Raw genomic sequence first — 21,220 nt, forward strand, 5'->3', positions numbered from 1 at the left:
GTGCGTGTGTGCCTGTGTGCCTGTGTGTGTGTGTGTGTGTGTGTGTGTGTGTGTGTGTGTGTGTGTGTGTGTGTGTGTGTGTGTGTGTGTGTGTGCGCCCACAGCTCGGTTTGGGATTTGCTGTGCTGCGACGTGCCTCCCTTCACCGGCTTCTTATAGTGCGGTGGAGGGAGGAATTCTGACCGAGTGGTACGGACATCGCCGACAGAGACCACGAAACACGCAGCATTGCTTTGAAACGTGGTCGCATGACTGGAAAGAGTTCCTCCATAAGGGAGCGACCTGAAGAAGTGACAGCATTGAGCAGCAACGCACAGCAGCTGCACAGAGTAGACACTTGCACGCTAGAGAGTAGATACGCGCACACCTTTGGTTTGCAGAAGCATTCAAAGTGGGATTCTAAAGTCAACGTGAGGTAAGTGGCCCTTAAGTGAGATGATGGGAAGAAAACTTAACTTAAAAACAAATTAGTTTTTATCCTGTATTCGTTTTCTCATAAAAACACTGCAATACATCTTTGTTTTTGTCAATGTTTCAGAGACTACTTCTTTATCTGTAGAATGGTGGTCTATGATGATCAGAAAGTGTGGTAATTCTTGTGCAATTTCAGCTAGTCTGCAGATAATATTCGTATTACATTTGTCTAACAGGCAATCTTGCTCTAGTCGTTATTTCCCCATTTATTTTTGTTTTGTTTTGGACTAACCCTAACCCACTATAATAGTTAGGTTAAACTGACCTTTTACAGTTCAGGTGAGCAACTCACCTCAAAACATCTCTGTGAAATGTCCCATAAGCCTACGGGAACTTCCATTGTGGACCCTAGTGTCCCCCTTATCTCAACATCCGTAGAGGCCCACCTCAATATGCATGTTTCTCCTCTTTTATTCAGTGATCCCAATCAACCCGAATTCAAAACTCTCCTCGCAACCCTCACGGACCCTTTACCCCGACGCGTGGCCATGGGTCCCCTCTCGACGGCCTCTCTCTTCCTGTGCCTGTGTCTGGCGGGGCGAGCCCAGAGCCACGGTGGCAGCCTCCAGGACAACATGAGGGAGTTGCACAACCGCTTCGCCGTCAGCCTCTACCAAACGCTCACCGAGACAGAGAACAACTCCAACCTGATCGTGTCGCCGGTGAGCGTCTCACTGTCCTTGGGGCTGCTGCAGCTCGGAGCCCGGGGGAGTACGCTGGCTCAGCTGGAAGAGGCCCTCGGATACAACATGAATGGTAGGACACTACCCCCCCCTCTGGTCGGAGCGGCGGTCGACAAGGGGATGGACTTGTCCCCCCCCCCCCCCCCCCCCTTCACACACACACACACACGAGGCGACAGCAGGGATGCTCTGGTGTTGATAGTGTATTGTCTACGGAGAACCGATGCAGAATGTTAACTTCAACTCACCGTGCAATCACAAACGTTTGACATTTGACGCGGTCGCTGTTTATCATTTTCAAACAATCGTGATGTTCCCACGACTTGAAGGCTCTTAGCCTACATACCTACTAACCTACTTTTGATAATCGTGCTGGACGGGTGCTGTCCGTATTCACCGATAGAGGTGCCTTCCAGCCACCCAGTAGGCATACACCTTTAGGCCCAATCCCATTTCTACCCCTTACCCCTTCCCCTTACCCCTCGCCCTTGTTTTGAAGGGGTAAGGGGGAGGGGTAAGGGAAAGAAATGGGATTGGGCCTTAGAGTGGTGGAATACAGGAAAGAGGTAAACATATCTGCAAAGCCTTCCCTGAGGAAGGTGGAGAACACACCAGTCTGCAGGCCTGCCTGGCCACATTGAGGCATGGTGGTCAGTCCGCTGTGTTCTCCACCGGACCCGCTGACACCTTGGCCCTCGGCGTGGGATCCCTCCCGGGGCCGTGCCTCCGGTGCCAGGTGGCGGGGGGACGGGGGGGTGGGGGGGCGTGCCGGGTCTGGTCCCGCGGGGCCCGGTGCAGAGCCCGGCGGTGTCTGGAGCCATAATGCCCCTGGCCCTCTCGCTCTCCGCCACGCTAATCTCCTTACCCTCCGCTCTCCCACTGCCGGGGCCCACGTCTAGGGAGTCCCCAGGAGGGTGGGAAGGGAGGGGGGCAGGGGGGGGGGGGGTGGATTGTTATAACATTACAACAATATCATCGTATGTATTATATACAAAATGCATTTTAAATTACTTGATCCTGATGGGTCGACACTCTGAGGGTGTGAATTACCTTTCCATAACGGGACCCCCCTCTGCCTTTTAACAGTTCTGAATCAATGCTGAGGTCAGCCCCCCTCAGTGTACCCCCGGCCACCCCACCCCTGTAGTGTCGTACTTTATTTTCTGATAACTGGACGCCCCGTCGTGGTTTGTTCCTTACATATTCTCTGTGACTCAACCACACTACTGCGTTAAGGGGATGTTCGGGGGAATTCAGGGGTTATTGATTCCAAAACGCTTCCCTTCACCCTCTTTGTGACTCCAACCCCCTAACCAACGAGGGCTTGGACTGGCTGTCCGCAGTTTGCCTCAATGGACGTTTGAGGTTGGGTCGGGTGGGTCATTGAGAGAACTAACTCAATTCTCTCGTTTCACGTCGCAGGCGCCACCTCTCGGCAGAGCTCGTCAGTGTACTGTACTCTGTGTTATTTTGTTTTGCGGTGGTCGTTGATCATAAACAGCTGCGTGCGATGGATGTTGTGCACTCGTTGATATTGTGCAGATTTGGCCCTAGAAGGGCCATTAATGTGGCTTTGATTTAGATTTGGATCATCATGACATGTTATGGCAGCGTATCAGATGAGACCACCACTGCGGTAGAACTCTGGCCTGAAGATCAGCATCAGTCAGCTCTGATTCACTCAGCAGGCCCACAGAGGAGGTGGATTGTCTGGGAGAGATTCAGTTGAGGAACTATTGCGTTGGCTCTTTTGTTTCTTTCCATTCCTGATCCAGGGATTTCATTTGACCTTTTCATTAATGGTTGCTCAGATTTATGTCCGAGACGAAGTTTTTTCGGAAGCTGTTGCAAACAGTTGATGGATGGCGAGGCTGTTGTTGGACAAGCGCTACTACTTTACTCATGGCATTTGCTGAAAAATCAATATACTGTGTGCTGCATGGGCCTATTTTATTGAACGTAGCTTTGTGTGTGGCTGGCTATAGACTAGAGAATAGTGTGCTGCTGGCTTTCATTTCAGCAAAAATATAAAGATTAAAACTGAACTCCTGTCAAGTTGAACTCTGAACTTAGAAGATGACAGATCTGTACGACTTCACACTAAGGACCCCTCCCCTTCCTTCCTGGCAGACGTGCAGGTGCAGCCCTTCCTGGTGCATCTGCAGGGCAGCGTGGGTAACTCCAGCCAGGGCATGTGGCTCCAGCAGGCCACGGCCCTGTTCATCCAGAGTGGCGTCCAGCTGCTGTCAGAGTTCAAGCACCACGCCGAGGCCTGGGCCAACACCCGCCTGGTCCGTTCCAGCTTCAGCCAGCCCAACCAAACCCACAGCCCGCTGGGGTCGCCAATCCCGGGGCGACTGGGACACCAACGCAGCACTGGTAGGCCACTCAGCATCACTACATTGGTGGTGGATGTTAATGGACTGAAAATGCTTCTGTGTGCCTCTGTGGGCTTCTCTGTGATCAGCTATGCTTACCTCCCTCCTCTCTCTCTGGAATGCCGTCCCCAACGACATCCGCAATGCCAACTCTCTTTCATCCTTCAAAATAGCCCACAATACACACCTTTTCACCCTTGCTTTTAACCTTTAAACTTTCTGTTTTGTTTTGTTTAGTTTTTTTGTTTCGTATGATTAGGTGCTATTGTGAAGCGTCTTTGAGCATTTAGAAAAGCGCTATATCAATTTGTTGCATTATTATTATTACCTCTGCCTCTCTCTTGCTTTGGCAGACATTTGTATGTTGCTGCTCTTTGATTGCTTAATGTAAGTCGGACTTGGTAATTCATGAAAAATGTGTTCCTCACAGATGAGACGTGGCCCATCCAGTCTGGCGGCAGCAGCGGGGAGCTGTCGGGCTCTGGCGAAGCCCAGGGAGAGGCCCCGTGGTGGGGCCAGCGGCTACAGATGGCCCTGGTCAACACGGTGGCCTTCCGGGGGATCTGGCAGAAGCAGTTCCTCTTCACCAACACCCAGAACCTGCCCTTCACCCTCACGGACGGGAGCGCGGTCAAGGTGCCCATGATGTACCAGGCGACCGAGGTCAACTTTGGTAAGACGCGTCTCTTTGCCAAATACATGAATCAAGACCTAGAACAGCCACAAGCGAGATGTAAATATTCGTTCTGAATACCTCTTAGGAATTCTGAATATAGTGTGAGGTGGATCGGGGTTAGAATCATACAACCGAGTAAAATCACTAAACATTAGTAAAGCAGTAACCATGTATGTATCGCGGCGTTGCACATTAATACAATTGTGTTACAATTGTGGTGTTCTGTGTTGTAGGCCAGTTCCGCAGCGCGTCGGAGCAGCGGTACACGGTGGTGGAGCTGCCCTACCTGGGCAGGAGCCTCAGCCTGCTGCTGGCCCTGCCCAGCGACCGGAAGACTCCCCTGTCCTCGCTGGAGGCCCAGCTCAGCCCCCGCCAGGTGGCGTCCTGGGACACGGGCCTGCGGAGGACCAAGATGGACGTCTTTTTACCCAAGTGAGCCCCAGCGATCCAGAGGTCGTCCTGATTTACTGATACTTATAATAGGGGGGAGCACAGAGCACCAACCACGATTTACGACTCGGTTTTCTGTGTGCGTAAATCAGAAATCATTGGCAGACTTTCACAACTGCTTCTTAACCCCCCCCACCACCCATCCTGAATCATTTGTGGTGTCCCGATTGTTAACGTTCCTATGAAAACTGCTCGGTTTCCAGGTTCAAAATGCAAAACAAATTCAACCTGAGGTCAGTGCTTCCCTCCGTCGGTATCATCGACGCCTTCAGCCCGACCGCAGCAGACTTCACTGGCATATCAGGTAAACACCAGCACAAGCCTCACATCTCTCAAGGGTGTTTGGCTCCCTCGAAAACTAAACCGGCAACAGATGTGTTTGACAGATGACTCACGTTTCCCCCCCTCTCTCTCTCACTCCCTCTCCCCCCCACACACACACACAGTGGAGGAGGGTCTCTATGTCACTGAAGCGTTTCACGAAGCGAGCATAGAGGTCACAGAAGACGGCACGAAGGCAGCGGCTGCTACGGGTGAGCCATCCGTGCTAAAAAAAAACATTTTAAGGCAGAGCTGAAAGATGGAGTAGCAATCTAACAGCACAAAGGTTCCATCGTGCATACAGGCTAGCAACTCCGCAGGTATGACCTCCCCGCCAATACGGTTATAATCATAACACTTGTTATCTCTGCCTGCCATGCAGCGATGGTGCTCCTGAAGCGATCCCGTGCACCGGTCTTCAAGGCTGACCGGCCCTTTGTATTTATTCTTCGACAAGTAAACACAGGTATTGAGCTGGGCTCCTTCATATGATCCCGTGTTGTTACATGGAGGGGAGAGTGGAGTTGTGTGTTGGGCTGCTTGACACAACGTAAATATATGGTTTGTTTGCATAACACGTTAATGCTTTATTTTGGTGTCTTTCATATAGGGTCCATCTTGTTTATGGGACGAGTGACGAATCCAGCGGAGCAAGCACCGTGAGGAACAACCAGGACTCATGCACCCCCCCCCCCCCCAACATCTCATGAGTGCAGACACAAACACATCCCCCCCCCCTATCTGTATTTATTATGGACCTGCAGGACGGTCCACACACACCAGGAAGAGGGACTATCTATTTTTTATGTAAATATCTGTAAATAAACTTTTACTACATCTTCTTTTCTACACCCCAGCTGTTTGTGGTATCTTTCTCCCACCTCCCGTTATCCAGAGGCTGCAGTCTCTCCAACACAGCACACAAATAAAGCATGGGGGAACTCCGTTACAGAACAATGTGACACTTTATTTACATGGCCCTTCACAGTGTAAAATAGAAACTTTATTCATGGAAATACTTACAAAAAAAAGGCCATTTCCACTGAACATTCTCTTTTTTTTAAATAGTACTCTAGGGTTATTTACAGCTATACAGTGTATTCAAAATACTTTCATTTGGTAGCGTCCTCATTCACAAACAACAAAAAAAGACAAGTATGGCAGATTTTGGTCCCTGTCCATGGAAGAAGGAAGGGGAAGAGAGCAGTCTCCTCTCAGACCATGGATACACCCCCCCCACTCCCGCTCTGACCGTAGGGGCTGGGCCACGGAGTCGTCAGTGAAGACCAATGAGCTCAACCGTTTAAAAAGGTCATGTCGATGCTAAAATAACCCCCTCCTTCCTAACATAACCACAAACATGTCGCTAAAGCAAGTTACTCGATCAGTAGGAGCCAAAGAAATTTGATTGGGATTTGAGGCAAAGTAGCGGATAGAAATTAATTATTTGGCAGCTACCGGCAAGGACAGGTTGTCCCTCCACGCCTCCCCCCCCACAACTGGAGCCATTGCACTTTAACCGTTGAAAGATCACAATAAAGTAAAAAAAATAATATATGTTTGTCAACTAATGCTGAGGACATTGCCAACTGCAATGCATTAGTGTCCGTTCCTGAGCTTAGTCCCTGTACATTAACGTTTTTTCCTCCTCCAATAGTGTGCATGTTTCTAAAGGCTTGGCTCTCTGGTGACCAGACTAAATAAATTCATGTATTGCTTTAAAAAAAAGAAAAGATGATAAAAAAAAAAGCATAGAACTGCCAAGGTCATCACAATATTGCTCTGGGGGGGGGGCGGGGTAAATAACCAATTCAGATGTAACCTTTATATGCTTTTCTTTCCAAGTCATTCAAGGTAGGAAGCCCACACGTCGAAATAATTAAATTGCACTTAGCGGTGCTCGTTTCGCTCAGTCGGTCAATGGAGTGCTTTTCTTTTTGCCATTACAGGAGTGGTAATAGTGACAAACAAAGGTCAACAGTAACGGTTACGCCACTGAGAATGGGTTCACCAACAAGTGCATTAAGACTGTCGTTTAGAGCCCTCGCTAAACAGATGGAGCGGGAGGGGCCAGCGGAGATTGAAGGGGTACACCCCCAAGACAACTTAACTGCCCCCCCCCCCCCCAATCATTTCTATCCACCCTTTTTAGTCCCTTCTCGTGTTTTGGATCCCAACTTTAAACCAAAACGGCAAACGTTTCCTTTGCGGCTTACACAGGGAACATGGAATGTGGACATGATCTTTACAAACAGGCCGGGCAATTCGATTGAGTGGGCCAGCCCCATATCCCAAGTGCTATCGTTATTAACCCTGCGCAAAATAACCGCCGTCAGCCAAGCCCAAACCTCCCTGCTGGTCCATTTCCCTCGTTTTGGTTCCCGTAAAAGACCCCCCCGCCCGATGTCAACATGACAAAGAAGGAGGCTCTACTGGAGCAGGCGACCGGTGGATTCTGGCGGAGTTTGGAGGGTGTTTTTGTTCGGCCCGTCTCTGATGGTTGTCGTGGAAAGGGGAGGACGACAGGGTTGTTGGAGAGGGTTCTGTTGAGCACCAGGGGGACTCAGAGCGCTTCCATGTGGTTCATGTTATTGGCTCTGTTGTGGATCTCTTCTAGAAAGTTCTCCAGCTGCTCGATGAGAACCCTCTTCTTGAACCTGGGCCGATTGGAAAAAAGTGTGAGGAGAAGAGAAGGATAAACACACAGCTGGTTCACCCGAGTAAAATGTCTTTCAGACAAAGCTATGTCGTAAATGTAAATGTACAATTAATTTCCTATGGAAATTGTGCGCGTTTTGCATGTTTTGAATGCGACCCCACCTGGCTGCCTCTTTGATGATGTTCTGGATGAAGATGAGCCGCGTGTCCAGAGTTCCCTGGATCTGCTTCAAGAAGTGGAAGATCTTGTCGTAGTCTGCGGTCAACAGAACAGGAGGGAGACGGGTTACTACACACTGTACCACACTCAAGACAAGCAGACAAATAACCTCACGGCCGATTGAGTGGGAGTTTCCTTACTGTCGGTCAAAGACCAGATTGAGGTCGTAATGGAGAACACCCAACTGTTTTAACAGTATTTTTAATACGCATCTCTTAAACGCAACAACCATGTTAGACGTTAGCCCATGTCTATGAATATGCATCGTTGGGATAGAATAGACGATACCGAAAAGCTTATGCAAAATGAGAGGACAAGAGTGAATCTGTTTGCGTTTGTTTTCAATGCAACTATTTGCATCGAAAACAAACGCCCAAAGCGGTCGACTGATTCAGGTGTGACGAGGAGAGGCAGGTGGGGGGGGGGGGACCTACGTCTGCCCGGCTTCCTGATCTCCTTGGTGATAAGGGCCCTCAGCTGGTTGTTGACCTCGATGCAGTCGTTGAGGATCTGCCTCTTGAGGGCCGACGGCGACAGGTAGCGCTGCGGACGTAGCTCCGGCGAGAGCCCACCGCTGTCCCCCGCGCCCTCGCCTCCGGACGGGTACTCCTCGTCCCGGGCGCCGCCGCCGTTCTCCACGTCCTCCTCCAGCTCCATCATCAGCACATTGTCGTCGTCGTCGTCGTCCACGGCGTCATCCTCCTGCTCCTCTTCCTCGGCTCCTAGGGCAGCCGGTGGCCGGGACGGCGCGGCCGCCGCGTGGTTCTCTAGGGGGTCCAGGGGCGTGGGCGCGGGGCCGGGGGAGTCCGGGTCCTGGTCCTGGTCCGAGCTCCTCTCGGGGGTGTAGTGGTTCTCGTTCAGGTGGTTGATGATGAAGTCTGGCTCGCCGTCGCTGCTCTCCCCGTCTGGAGGGGGCACACGGCAGACGGTGACGGGTTAACATCGTTTAACATCTACTGATCACATTATTTATTAAAGTCTATCGTTAAGCCTTTTGACCAAATAGTACAACCTACAGCGGGTCATATATACCGTGGCCGCCGTTGTATACATGACCCGCTGTAGGTTGTACTATTTGGTACAACCAGTAGACTAAACGTGAGCCGTCTCACGTAGGGTCTACTGATGCAGGCTCTTGTTGAACCACAAGGTGTTGCTAAAGTCCACGTTGGGGAGTGTGAACGCAAGAGGGGGGCCATTGAAACCTCGAACTGGGCTTGCTTTCTTGGGTGGGGCACAGGGGTCTCCCAATGCCCCCCCGATAGCGCCGGGCCCCTAATACCCCCCCCCAAAGAGCCGGGCCTTCGTTTACATCCTTCTTTGAGAAAAGCTTTCTGTACCACAGCTCCAATTCCGAACCCAACAATATGCATTGCAAATGTTGCATTATTCACAATTTTGCATTAGCATTAGGGGGCGTGAATGTGTGGGTCAAACTCACCGGCCGTGGGTCTGGGGCTAGCCGGAGGGGTGACCGGGGGAGTGTAGGCCCTGCCCAGGCGCAGCAGAGGGGACATGCAGCGCCGTCTCTTGGGGCCGCCGCCCTGCATAGGGCTGCTCTCGCCCTGGGGCCTCTTTCCCTTGTTCTGGGGGCCCGTCACAAACTCATCCGCCTCGTCGATCATCATGCCCTGAGAGAGAGAGAGAGAAAGAGAGCGAGAGAGAGAGAGAGGGAGAGAGGTTAAGGTTAGCTCCTGTAGTGTACACTCAAGAACACTGCTGCTGATCTGTGGCCATAAAAGGGTACTCCATGGATACTGAATAAGTCCCATGACTAAAGAAGCGAACGTTACGGTATAACAGAGACAGTATCACAAGTAAAGCAAAAAAAAAGGTGTGTAGAATTGACCAGTTGAATTATAACTCAACATGACTTTAGTGAGGACAGCAAGGGGCTGCAAACCGTCCAACAAAGCCCTGTGGACAACCAACGCAGAGTTTCTCTGTCCTCGATTCTTCAGAAGACGCAGAACCCGTGTCTGGGCAGAGGGTCGGGGAGCGGCCGTACCTTCTTGTCCAGTTTGAAGGGGTTGCCGAACGTGTGCAGCCTCTTGGGCTGCTCTGGGTCGGGGTCTCGGAGCGGCTGGGGCGCCGCCTTCAGGAAGTCCTGGTAGTTCCCCATCTGGGCGATCGGCACGCTGTGGAGCTGGTCTGGGCGGGCGACAGATACACATCATCAGAGGGCCGGCGTTTTGTATGAACAGTGGATCCATGAAGCACTTGAGATACACGCGAGAGTCCCACACACACACACACACACACACACACACACACACACACACACACACACACACACACACACACACACACACACACACACACACACACACACACACACACACACACACACACACACACACACGCACACGCACACGCACACACACACACGCACACACACACGCTCTCTGTGGGGCCTACCTGGGTCCTGTCCCCGCAGCGAGCAGACGCCGGCGTGGAGCAGGTTCCTCCTCATGCGGCTGAGCTGGTCCAGCAGCTGGCTGCGGGGGATGTCGTAGGGGTTCCTCAAGCTCTGCGGCTTCAGGGTCTGGAGGGGCGAACATGGAGGGTCAGGGATGGAGTGCGTGGGTGGATCGAACATAGCGCTTTATCTGAAAGATCTTCACCACCCTGTGAGGTCTGAACAAGGCCATGGCTGCGCACACTGGGTAAGACCGTATTGGCATGAAACATATTGTGTGCATTGCATATTATTCGTAGGGAAGCCCTACTAAGGAACCAGTGTAGTCATTCAACAGTTTTGAAAATAAACATTTCAACCGACCTGAAACAAATGACTGTACTCTGCCAAAGAATAAAGGAATACTTTACGAGATACTCAAGCGAGATCAAGCGATTCCTATTATTTCCTATCGACCAAAAAACACATCCTAGCACACAGTGTCGTGTTTGGTGTTATCTTGGGTCTCGGGGGGGGGGATTTTCTCCGGTTCTAAAACAAAGCGAGGACTACAGCCAATTGAAACCCCGCCAAATCCCACCTTGTTGAGCAGCGCCAGGTGGAAGCCCTGGAACTCCTTGGAGCTGAGCTCCTGGGGTAGGGAGGCCGACTCCCCGGTGATGCTCTGCAGCAGCTGGTTGAAGTCCCGGCGCTGGGCCAGGGAGATGGCCCCCCCGCCCCGCCAGCGCACCTTGATGCCCGGCTCCGGCGGGGGCTTCTTCCCGATGGAGGCTATGAGCCGGTCGTACTCGATCTTAGACTGCGGGGAGACAACCACAACAACGACGAATTGGTGACTTCGAAAGGAGCGAGGGGGGGGGGGGGGGGGGGGGGGGCGTTGAGGGCGTAGCGTCAAAGCAGGGGGCGTTCCTCGGGTTACCACGCCCGCTCAAAGAGAAGCCGTACCTGTTGGCTCAGCTTCTTGAGGTAGGACACCACGCTGTAGCTGAGGCCGTACTCGTTGTCGGCCAGCAGGTTGGGAGCTCCCATGATCCTCAGTGCCTTCTTCAGAGGCTATTGAACGCAAAAAAACAAAGAAAACGTGAATGGAGGGATCTAGACAACACGCAGGAAACAATAATAACAGGAAATGCATGCAGTGCAATGCGGGCGTCGGTAGTGCTTACCCCAATGTAATACGGAGGCATAGACTTTAGGTAGTTTTCAAAGGACTGCCGCCATTTGATGGTAGGTTTGAACTTGTGCACTTTGATCAAATCATCTGCAAAAGGAGAACATTGTGTTGTTTTTTTTTTAAACACGCGGAAACGACATGTCACAACACGGCGTGCTGGGGCACGCGTTAAACATTTCCCTCTCAGGGTCTGCTACATCATCTGTACTGCTCATAGCATTATCAAGTTATTCATTTACAGGGGGGGACTCTGGGGAGGACTTACCTAGCAGGGGCAGCAGCACGGGGTAGTTATAGGGCATCACAAAAAGGTTGACACAGTTGAGGGCCGTACTGGCCTTCAGGTAACCAAAGGGCTGGCCCAGGTCACTGTATTTGGCACTGTTACACACAAACACCTACAGGGAGAGGGGAAAGAAGCCAGCAGGGTCAGCAACAGGGTTTTTCCTCAAACTTGAATTGATTTGCATATGGGTTCGCTGGGAACGGCTTGTTTATAAGCTATAGATATTTGAATGGTTTTTTTTCCACTTGACTCGGACATTGATACTACGGTCAGGTGTTGATGGGTCTAAAACGATGTGTGGGAGAGCAAACGCACAGTGCGAGGGGATGGGGAAACAAGAAGTCCTGACAAAAGAATCGGGCTCACAAGCACGAAAAGGAAGCTGGCCACCACTGGTTCAATCAACTTTTTTTTCGAGCATGCTGAACAGTATTTGATTTCCCATTTAATTTTTTTCCATTTGCGGCTCTCCGCCCATAGTGGATGTGCGTGCAGTGTGTGTGTGTGTGTGTGCGTGCGCGCGGTTGCGGCCCACCTGCCAGCAGGTGTGGGGGGACTTCCTCTCCAGGATGTACTGGGTGAGCGGCGACGGCTCCAGCTCGTACTTGTCAAAGGGCACCTTGTCTATGACCATGGGCTCGGCGTCCAGGCAGGAGAAGTGCACGTGGGGGTGCGCCGAGCGAGGAGGCTGCCCCCGGAGGAAGAACACAGCATGGCAGCATGCGTTAGAAGCCAGTCAACATCCCCGATCCGTAGGACCGGCTCAACATCAGAGTCCCAGGTTGACATTAAAGCACTAACGCTAGTCGACTAATCGAACATTATTTTTTTTGGCTTAAATCGTTTATTCTATAAAATGTTATTAAATACAGCAAATGCCATTTAGAGTTAACAGAGTACAATAAATGGCCTGGCTATATCTGACAAGCAGCCAAGAAAACTATTCCTTTTATAAAGAATCATGAACCAAATATTTGAACTGCAACATTGAGCAGCAAATGGTTTTTATTTCTACATGGGAAATGACTTAATGAATACCCGATTAGCATAATTTAAAATAATAATTAGACTAATCGATTAATCGTGGCAGCACACATTTCCCATACAGGAATGGATCATTGCTAGTACTAATCGCATCATGCAATGTTCTGAAATACACTTAATAATGAGTAATGGTTTCCCCCCGTTCTTCTCACCAGAGTGGGGGAGTTCTGGTCGGGCCAGAAGGCCTCTGGGATGGGCCAGTGTCCTATGGGCACACCGGTCTTGGGGTTGGGGCGTACGTAGATGAGCTTGTGACAGCAATGCCACGGCTGGGGGCCCGACTTCACTTCAGGAGGGGCGTCTGAAACACAGAAACGAGTGGAAGAGATCCGGAAGGATATTAGACACAATGGCTCCAATAGAGAACAGTGTGGTCAATGGTTGTGTATGACCCAGGGTGGTTTGTTATTTACTAGAACTGGGCTCGCTAGCGCCAGAATCGTCTCCCGTCCCGTTATCTAAGGACGCCTTCTCCGAAAATGTGGCTTTAACCAGAGTTTCCGTAGAGTTTAGAAAACACACATTTCCTCAGCCAGCCATCGCTCGAAATAGCAGAAGCATGCAGGGGCAGATACTGCCCAAGGCTTTCACAACAGTGCGGGGGCGTCGTCTTTAATAAGTAGAGGGATTTTCATAGAGTATCTTCTTTGAATATTGACTCGTGGTTTGGGGCCCGGCGGCGAGAGGGGACGCTCGGTCGAGAGGTGAACAGGGCGTATTGTAGTTGGCTGAATACGACCCGTCGGTTACGGCGGTCTAAACAAGTTTCTCCCGGCGGCGTGGGGACACGTCGGACGATGACTCACCCTCGATGGGGGGCGGGTCGGGGCCCGACTTCTCAAAGTTGATCACCACGCCGCTCTGGATCTTCTGCACCAGGGACTCCAAACACTGGTTCAGCATGCGCTGGGAGAAGACGCTGTAGGAACGCCCTGCAAGAACACACACACACAGATGGAAAAGTCCTGTTAAAAAAACATGCATCTACTCGAAAATGAACACACTGTTTAATGTCGGTAACCCCTTCAAATAATGCTTTGGATGACGGCGTCTGCAATGCATACCAGCCAACAATTATGACTGTATGATGATACACATCCAGTGCCCTTTGTTTATTGTAGTGCAGCGCCGAGGCACTACTGAAACCAGCAGCAGGTAATGATAAACTTGTCGAGCGGCCTAGTACCGCCGCATCATCAGACCGCCAGGCCACACCCAGCAGCCGGCCTCAGCAGTAATAGACAGGCGGCCACGTTGCGACACCTGCCTACTGTCTGTGGGAACCGGGCCATGAAGGGCATTCTGCTGCTCCTTGGAAAGCAGGAAGCCTGGCGGTGATGACGTGGGAAGTAATTATTTTTATTTTTTTTACAACACAATGGTTGGTCGCCTTTTTCTTTTTAAGTGTATTGATTTATTTGGGGCCAAGGGGATTTCAAGGCTCCATCTGACAGGACTCGATCCTCTACAGCGGCGTGTGTGTTAGTGTCGGGACAAAAATCACACCTAGCCCAAAGAAAACAGATTGGGAAACAAACGACTGGGTATTTTGGTTTCCTTGCAGGTTACATTGACCTTCTCGATTCTGATTACCTGGTTGATAGACCAGTGCCGACAGCACTTGAAGTGTCTCTGTGTCTCAAGTGGCCATGAGAGCACGGCCTTGGAACATTACAGTAAACAATACAGGGGCTACCTTTTCACCACGTCACTAACAGGGCAGCCCCCCGGCCCCTTCTGATACCTTCAACAACACTTTCATTGTTCCCGTTCTTTCTGTAATGACGGAGATGATTCATTCTCTAGGCTCTGGCCTACATTTCCCAAATTGCTATTTTGATCTTGCCGCTACAGATATAGCGCGTCCTCTTCAGGTTCCTCTCGTCAGCTTAAAACGCAGCCGCCCGTCCATTGACGTTGTTCACCCTATGTGGGGGTCCTCTGGTTTCTAGCGGAGTATGCCATCATGTTAATCAAGCCAAATGAACCAGCAGGAGGGTTGAGATTTCGCTGCAAAACCCCTTGAAGCACCGTCTTTGAATAAAGATATCAAACGCTGGCGGGGATAAAAACGTGTAACAGGAATATTTAAATCATAATTTGATTTAATTCATCCCCAACCTGCCGTTTTTCATTCTCTCAAATCGAAATAATCAAAAGATGCTGAGGAAAACAGATCAAACACAGCTGACGGCTCTTCAGTCGCCAAACACTCTTTTTTTTTTTACATTGATTTTTCCCACATGCTCACTTTCCCGCCTTACCTCCTGTGACCTCACACATGGGGGTGATGGCCGAGTCGTCGGGCGGGACTCCGCCCAGGGGCTCGGGCTCCACCGAGGCGTGTCCCGGGATGCGCAGCACCAGGGAGAACAGCCTCTGGTCCCACCGGAAGGGCTCCTTGGTCAGCTCGCTGCCCGGCAGGGGGGTGGTGAGGGGCAGGTGCAGCTGGAAGAGAAAGGCCGGCGTCGATGTGGACTGTTATCGAAGGGGCTTAGAGGAACACACACGAGCCTCCGGTAAGGGCCGTGCACTCACGTTTGGAACACAGCCCGCTAACCGTCGGGAGGAAGACACTTTCAATTTCACGTCATAAAATCGCGGAAATTAAGTCTTTAGGTTTAGAAATGTAAGCTTTGAGCGTTGAGATTCTGGTTGGTTTTACAAACAAGGCGGTCTTCTTTTATTTTCTTTGAGTGCAGCATCAGGTTGGAAATTCTGAGCAGTCCACTACGCTCAGGGTAGCCCCCCCGGTGTTGGGTTGCGCTTCGATGCTCAACTCCATAGTAAAACATTGGCAAAGCCTAGCGGTCGCTCAGCATGCAAGGACCACTTTAGGGGGTTGCGAGCGAGTCATAGCGGTGCGGTATGATCCAGGCGGACTGGAATGGACCAGTGCGTCGGGAGCGGTAGCGCACGCCAAGTTAAACAAGTCTGACATAAGGAGTGAATTACAAGGCAGGATAATGGGCATCTTGTTATGTGCGGGGAGAACAAAATTCCACCTCAGGTCTTGGAGGCACATAACAATAACATTGAAGGAGCAACAATTAACAGCGATGCTGGGGCTGTGCAACATCCATATTTCTTTAGAACCTTTTTCTCCCTAAAGCCTCGCACATTGTGCTCACGTAGAACAACAAACAACAAATCACAAGGCTGGATTATCCACACGGCAGACGTGCCATCTCCCCGCCAAACCAGAACTACGCGGCTACAGGCGACCGGGGGCTGGCACCATAACAGATGCTAGCCCAACTGACACCATAGAAGCCATTAAGGGAATGGCATGTCTGAAACCGTGTACCCCGTCTACACCGTGTCTGTGCTCGTTGCGAGCAGAGCACATTAAGAGCGCTATATACAATTGCTGTATAGATTAATAGTTCTGATAGGGCGTGGGTAGGAACAGGCTCCAGCTGGCTGCTGTTTGCGTGGTTGGTAGAGGCAGCACATGTAAGCGATCTACAGGGAGGAGGTGTGCGGCCGAGGTAGACAGGCAAGCCACGGGCCGGTCTGGGGGAATCTACTATTACTATTCTGTCATTGAGAGGATGTTTTTGTTGCAAAGCAACTTTCCAGTGAATACAGATACATGTCACTGAGGAGGAGCAGGTCGGGGCTAGATATCTTTCTCGAGGAAGCCTACAAGTAGGCTGCAGACATGGAGGGGGATTCAAATCAACAACCTACGGCTTGGGAGTTGCGCAGTCATGACACTACGTGGGACTGTTTTTTCTTTAGTAACACGCCAGTGTCACAGTTTAGTGTAGTGAAGCTCCATGTAAACTCATCTTAACAATGGTGGCCAAATTAATACACAGACAAAGTGCTAAACTTTTTTTGGACTGATATTAGGACAAAGAGTGCGCAGTGGATACTTCTAGTCCGTGTAAATATTTGCATTCATGTGTGATGAAGACAGGTGCCAACCAGGAAACACTCGTGATTGGCCGCACTCCCACAATCTACCCACTCCCATGGTGTCTATGGCTGACCTCGTCTTGGACGCCGCTGCCGCTTGTCAGCTTGTTGCCGTCGGTGATAGCGATGATGATCGATGGCTCGAGGAAAAATGGATTCCGTCCCTAAAACAGAAGGAAACAAAAGGGCAAAAGGGCTTTATTAAACAAACACCAGTACTACATTCGTCACAAGAACATTCAGCAAAAGAACATAACAATATTCCTACCGATTGAATTGCTGATTGCCCCTTTATAAAAAGAGGTTAACCACAATTAAACTGTGGGAAGAATAACTTTGCATTGTTCCAAAGACAACACTTGGAGGATGTTATCAAAGCAGACGATGGAGAGAGGGACCAAGAGGGAGACAGAGCACAAGAGAAAGGTATCCCGGGCCTAGGGGAATAATGCATAGCAGTACAGTCTGCAGGGAGAGCAACACCCAAATACATCTCTGCACCTCTGACAAAAACAAAGATGGTGCCTGTGCGAGTGCATGTGGAGAGATACTCACTCACACCCCCCACCGCCCTCCACCTGAAGTCTACACAAAGCCAGGAGAGAGTAGGGAGAGCACAAAATGAGGCGACTCCTCTGTAAAGTCCCTCTGCTCTCAAGAGTGGTGTGGAATAACATCATTGTTTCCTGCTGGCATTATGAATCAGTGAGTGCATCGTTGTTCATCTTCCCGAGCTCTGTGAGCAACTGTTGAGTAATTCTGCCAAGTAGATGGTGGTCTGCGTCAAATCAGGACCCGTGTCGTGCTATAATAGTTTCCATACAGATTCCCTGTGCACTGCACAATCTGTTATGATATAAGCATTTCAAACAGGTCGACTTTGCTCGCCTTTGTGATTTGCTCTGCAATTTATATGTCCGGTAATCATGCCAAAAAATATTAAATCAAGAACTATTACTTTGTACCGGCAGCGACCAATGGTCTCCATGACAACCCCACTCCAACCCCCTCCTTTACTGAAATACCCCCTTGGCCAAAGTATGGCTGGGTGACATCAATAAGTTTTGCAGTTAGTCTGGCTAGCTGTGGTAATGAGAGGAAATATTTCTAGAAAAAAACACTGTAAACATTGGGAATTTTTTAAATGACCCTTTGGCACACAGGCAGTTAAGTGGCCGGTGTTTCTGAACATGCAGGTTCCTTAATCCTCAGACACACAACGATGACAAGCCTGAGATCAAACCAAGATCGTGTCAATTATTCTAGCTCTGATGTTCAGTTTGATCAACACTCACACCCCCTCCCCAGGCAGCCCCGTCTCTCTCCCTCTCGCTAACGCACACACACACACCAACAATTATGCGATCTACCCCCTCAGGAACATCTCATTGCATTTAGCGTCATCAGTCTTGCGGCGACAGACTACTTGGCACAGCCCCGGCAGTAGATGGAAAGGTCCGCTCTGAAGAGACTGGGGGCAACCATGCATGGCACCCTGGCAACCTGAAGGGCTCTTTATCACGACAGAGGTAAAAAAAACTTGACCATGTTTAGGATTCGTTCACACCTTCCTTTCTCCCTCCCTCCTTTCTTCCTTCCCTAAACACACTTCCTGGGTTTGGGACTTCAATGTCGGTAGTTGCTAAAAATCAGTTAAATAGCGTTATTACCCACTTCAGAATTCTGCAGTTGGAGCACATGAGACGCAACTGTCTCAATATGCATCTAGTAAGAGGTTACATAAAAAATGCTTCTTACATTTCAGGCTTCACAAGTGGCCTTTTCTTCCACTGATTTTCTTCCACTTATAATGTTGGCAGGAGGCTCCATAAATTACATAATAGTTCAGCGGAAGATATCAAGAAGATCAAAGATAATAATAAAAAAAAGTTAATTTATATACATATATTTTGTTCCCCTATTTGCGTCTTATTTAGACCTCTATTCAAGCAGATTGCCCCGAAGGACATAAATATCCCAATCTAGCAGGCCGAAGCATTGGGAGTGTGACCCTCTTTGATTCAGAGATCAAGTGTGTACGATGTCTGCCCGACACGGCAGTACTAGAAGCCACAGCTCCCCGGTGAAACGCAGGCATGGATTATTCAGCATCCATGTACGGCTCACCCTGGATGCAGGAGACCTTTCATTTGGTTACTCAGGAAATGCTGGTTAAACATTCATCCACCCACTCCAAACTACTTACCACCAGCCCATTGTCTTTCACCGGAAGGCAGATGTCCTCAAAACCAGATACAATGTGCAAATTACCCCTCATTTTGAGTGTTATAAAGTGCCCAGAATCAACTACAGGCACATACATAACATACTTACTTCGACGCTGTGTGCAATGATAACCCATGGGAATTGTAAAGTAAAAAAAGATGTACTTAATGAATTCAGAGTATCATTTCAAGCAGCAATACATTTGCAAGGGGGAAGTCTAGAGTGATTAGTCATGACTGTGTTGTGAATATGCTTAGAGAACTGTTTTAAACATGTTATGTATAATTTTTGACCAAATTACAGTAAAGAGTACATTTATAAACCTTTCCCTTTCAGTCTCTGACCTCATTTTACAAGACCTAGCAGTGCATTTCTTTGTCTTCATAAACACAATTCCTAATATTGTTTCAAATGGCACGTTGTTCTAAACTGTGTGCAATTGAACATTGGAACAGCAATTAATTGAAACATTCCAAAATTGTATATATATATTATTTGTTTAGAAGGATTTTCATTAAAAGACTGATACCTATAAATGTCCCGCATTTGTGGCGCAATTATTTCATGGCCAATATATAACATAATAAATAATTATTCAATAAAGCATGAATGCTCAAGAGCATGTAATAAACAAATTACTACTTTCTAGCGATAAGTACAGCTGTGATATGTCATATGACTGTTTCATGAACTATGACCCTGTGAGGCCTGGTCTGGACAGCACGTGGAGGTGTGTGGTGCTTGTAAGACTGGGGCAATTCGGACAGGGGTGGTCAGTAAGGTTGGAGGGGGTCCATGTCATGGAACCTTTATCCCTATCAATTTTCTTTCTACCTTTCCAGTACAACGTACCTGTCCATAGTTGTCTATGCCAGTCACTAATCTATTGAGATTGAGCAAATCAAAAGCGGTCCGCAAAGACTGGCCAATAGTTGTAAGTCCAGTTGCTTGAAGGTTCCTCAATTCTGTCATGAATGTTGCATGGCTCTCTTTCCATCCAGCCTTAGAGAAGAAAAACAATGAGTTTGGTTAATATCATCTCCCCTTTCGTCCAATTACCATTCATTAAACATTTTATTATTGTCTAGCCGTCAGACAGATCCCACCTTGAGGACAATGACAACTACTTATTAATGTGCAATGATAAGCATTGGTTAAAAATCGCTTTCTGAAAAAGCCAATGCTATGATAGGGGGCTATCTGCTAATTTGGAACAAACATCATAGATGGAATAGTGTGATAACTTTCAACTTGACTTTATGGCAAATCTGCCCCGGACAAGTGAAGTGGGCTAGTCAGTGCCCCCTTCCCATGCTTCCCCCAGACATCACTTCGCCGTATAAATAACACCCAGAGTTCCTTGCTGCTCACATTGAAACAAAATGTCGGCCATGTTTTAAAAGGGGTATGAAAGCTCCTCCTGAAGATTTCCTCTACACAATTGATCACAACGTGGTGAACCGATTGGACGGACAATCTATCTGCGCAATGTAAAGCTGGACGTGACCGAAAATAAACTCTACCTTTATTCCGAGTGGAACGTCCTCAAAATTTACCAACATATACCGGTCCCCTCGACTCGCCGGATCTCTCCCTCTGAGCTGTGGAAATAGTAAAGAATTATTTACGGTTACCGAGAGATCATCCTGACAGGCGAGTTTTCCAAAGTACATCGATGGTCAGCATCCCGTTTGGGATCTCCCCACATTAAGGTGTCCCGATGTTACAGTACCTTCATAAAAGTCTCAACAGCGCCTTTCGCTATGTCCAGATAGGTAGTGCCCAGATGGGTGCGCTGGTTCATTGAAGCGGACGTGTCTATCAGAAAAAGTAAAACGGGCATTGTGATGGTGATGACACGTTCTGCATGGACTTAGTGTCAGTGCGACCAGCCAAAACGCAAAAAAATCTTTTGTTCTCCTGCCGCCTCTCTCAGCCCCTCAGCTAGCTAGCTAGCTGGCTGGCTAACTGTCTGTCTCACCCATTCTTTCAAAAAAAGTGTCAGAGTAGTCTGTATCAAAGCCCTGTCTATGTAAAGTCAAAAGAAAACCTTCAACCCTATGGGCAGGTTAATGATTTACGAGGGATATTGTTAATTTTTGTGATATTTTGCAATTTTTCCTAAGTTTCATAGAAACAAAGTTCCCCCAACTGTCAGTCCCTGCTTCTGCCTACACTGAATGCGCTGTCTCTTGTCCACTGGTTTTAACCTCAGCTCCGCGCTCGACACCGCCTCCCGAGCGCTCTCTCAACGTCACGTGCCCAGCCACTCGGTCACTGATAGGCT

The 21,220-nt window shown here is 49.3% G+C and overlaps 2 protein-coding genes across 2 annotated transcripts; one reads left to right on the forward strand and one right to left on the reverse strand.

Annotated features, from left to right (window-relative positions):
* Positions 1 to 962: 962 nt before the first annotated feature.
* On the forward strand, positions 963 to 5,645 carry serpine3 (serpin peptidase inhibitor, clade E (nexin, plasminogen activator inhibitor type 1), member 3). The gene is made up of 8 exons (XM_056580344.1): positions 963 to 1,230; positions 3,288 to 3,536; positions 3,966 to 4,208; positions 4,445 to 4,643; positions 4,865 to 4,965; positions 5,108 to 5,194; positions 5,365 to 5,448; positions 5,593 to 5,645. The coding sequence occupies exons 1-8, from the start codon at positions 963 to 965 to the stop codon at positions 5,643 to 5,645; spliced, it is 1,284 nt and encodes a 427-aa protein (XP_056436319.1).
* A 202-nt stretch (positions 5,646 to 5,847) lies between these two features.
* On the reverse strand, positions 5,848 to 21,126 carry ints6 (integrator complex subunit 6). Its single transcript, XM_056579170.1, has 18 exons — positions 20,666 to 21,126; positions 20,457 to 20,534; positions 19,786 to 19,935; positions 16,782 to 16,871; positions 15,048 to 15,231; positions 13,590 to 13,715; positions 12,936 to 13,084; positions 12,275 to 12,427; positions 11,719 to 11,851; positions 11,446 to 11,540; positions 11,225 to 11,332; positions 10,860 to 11,078; positions 10,279 to 10,405; positions 9,869 to 10,011; positions 9,302 to 9,491; positions 8,295 to 8,765; positions 7,803 to 7,896; positions 5,848 to 7,639 (listed from the first exon to the last, which is right to left on the reverse strand). The coding sequence occupies exons 1-18, from the start codon at positions 20,774 to 20,776 to the stop codon at positions 7,546 to 7,548; spliced, it is 2,715 nt and encodes a 904-aa protein (XP_056435145.1). The 5' UTR covers positions 20,777 to 21,126; the 3' UTR covers positions 5,848 to 7,545.
* Between the last annotated feature and the right edge of the window lie 94 nt (positions 21,127 to 21,220).

Source organism: Gadus chalcogrammus, chromosome 20, assembly GCF_026213295.1.
Source record: "Gadus chalcogrammus isolate NIFS_2021 chromosome 20, NIFS_Gcha_1.0, whole genome shotgun sequence".
Classification (NCBI taxonomy): Eukaryota; Metazoa; Chordata; class Actinopteri; order Gadiformes; family Gadidae; genus Gadus; species Gadus chalcogrammus.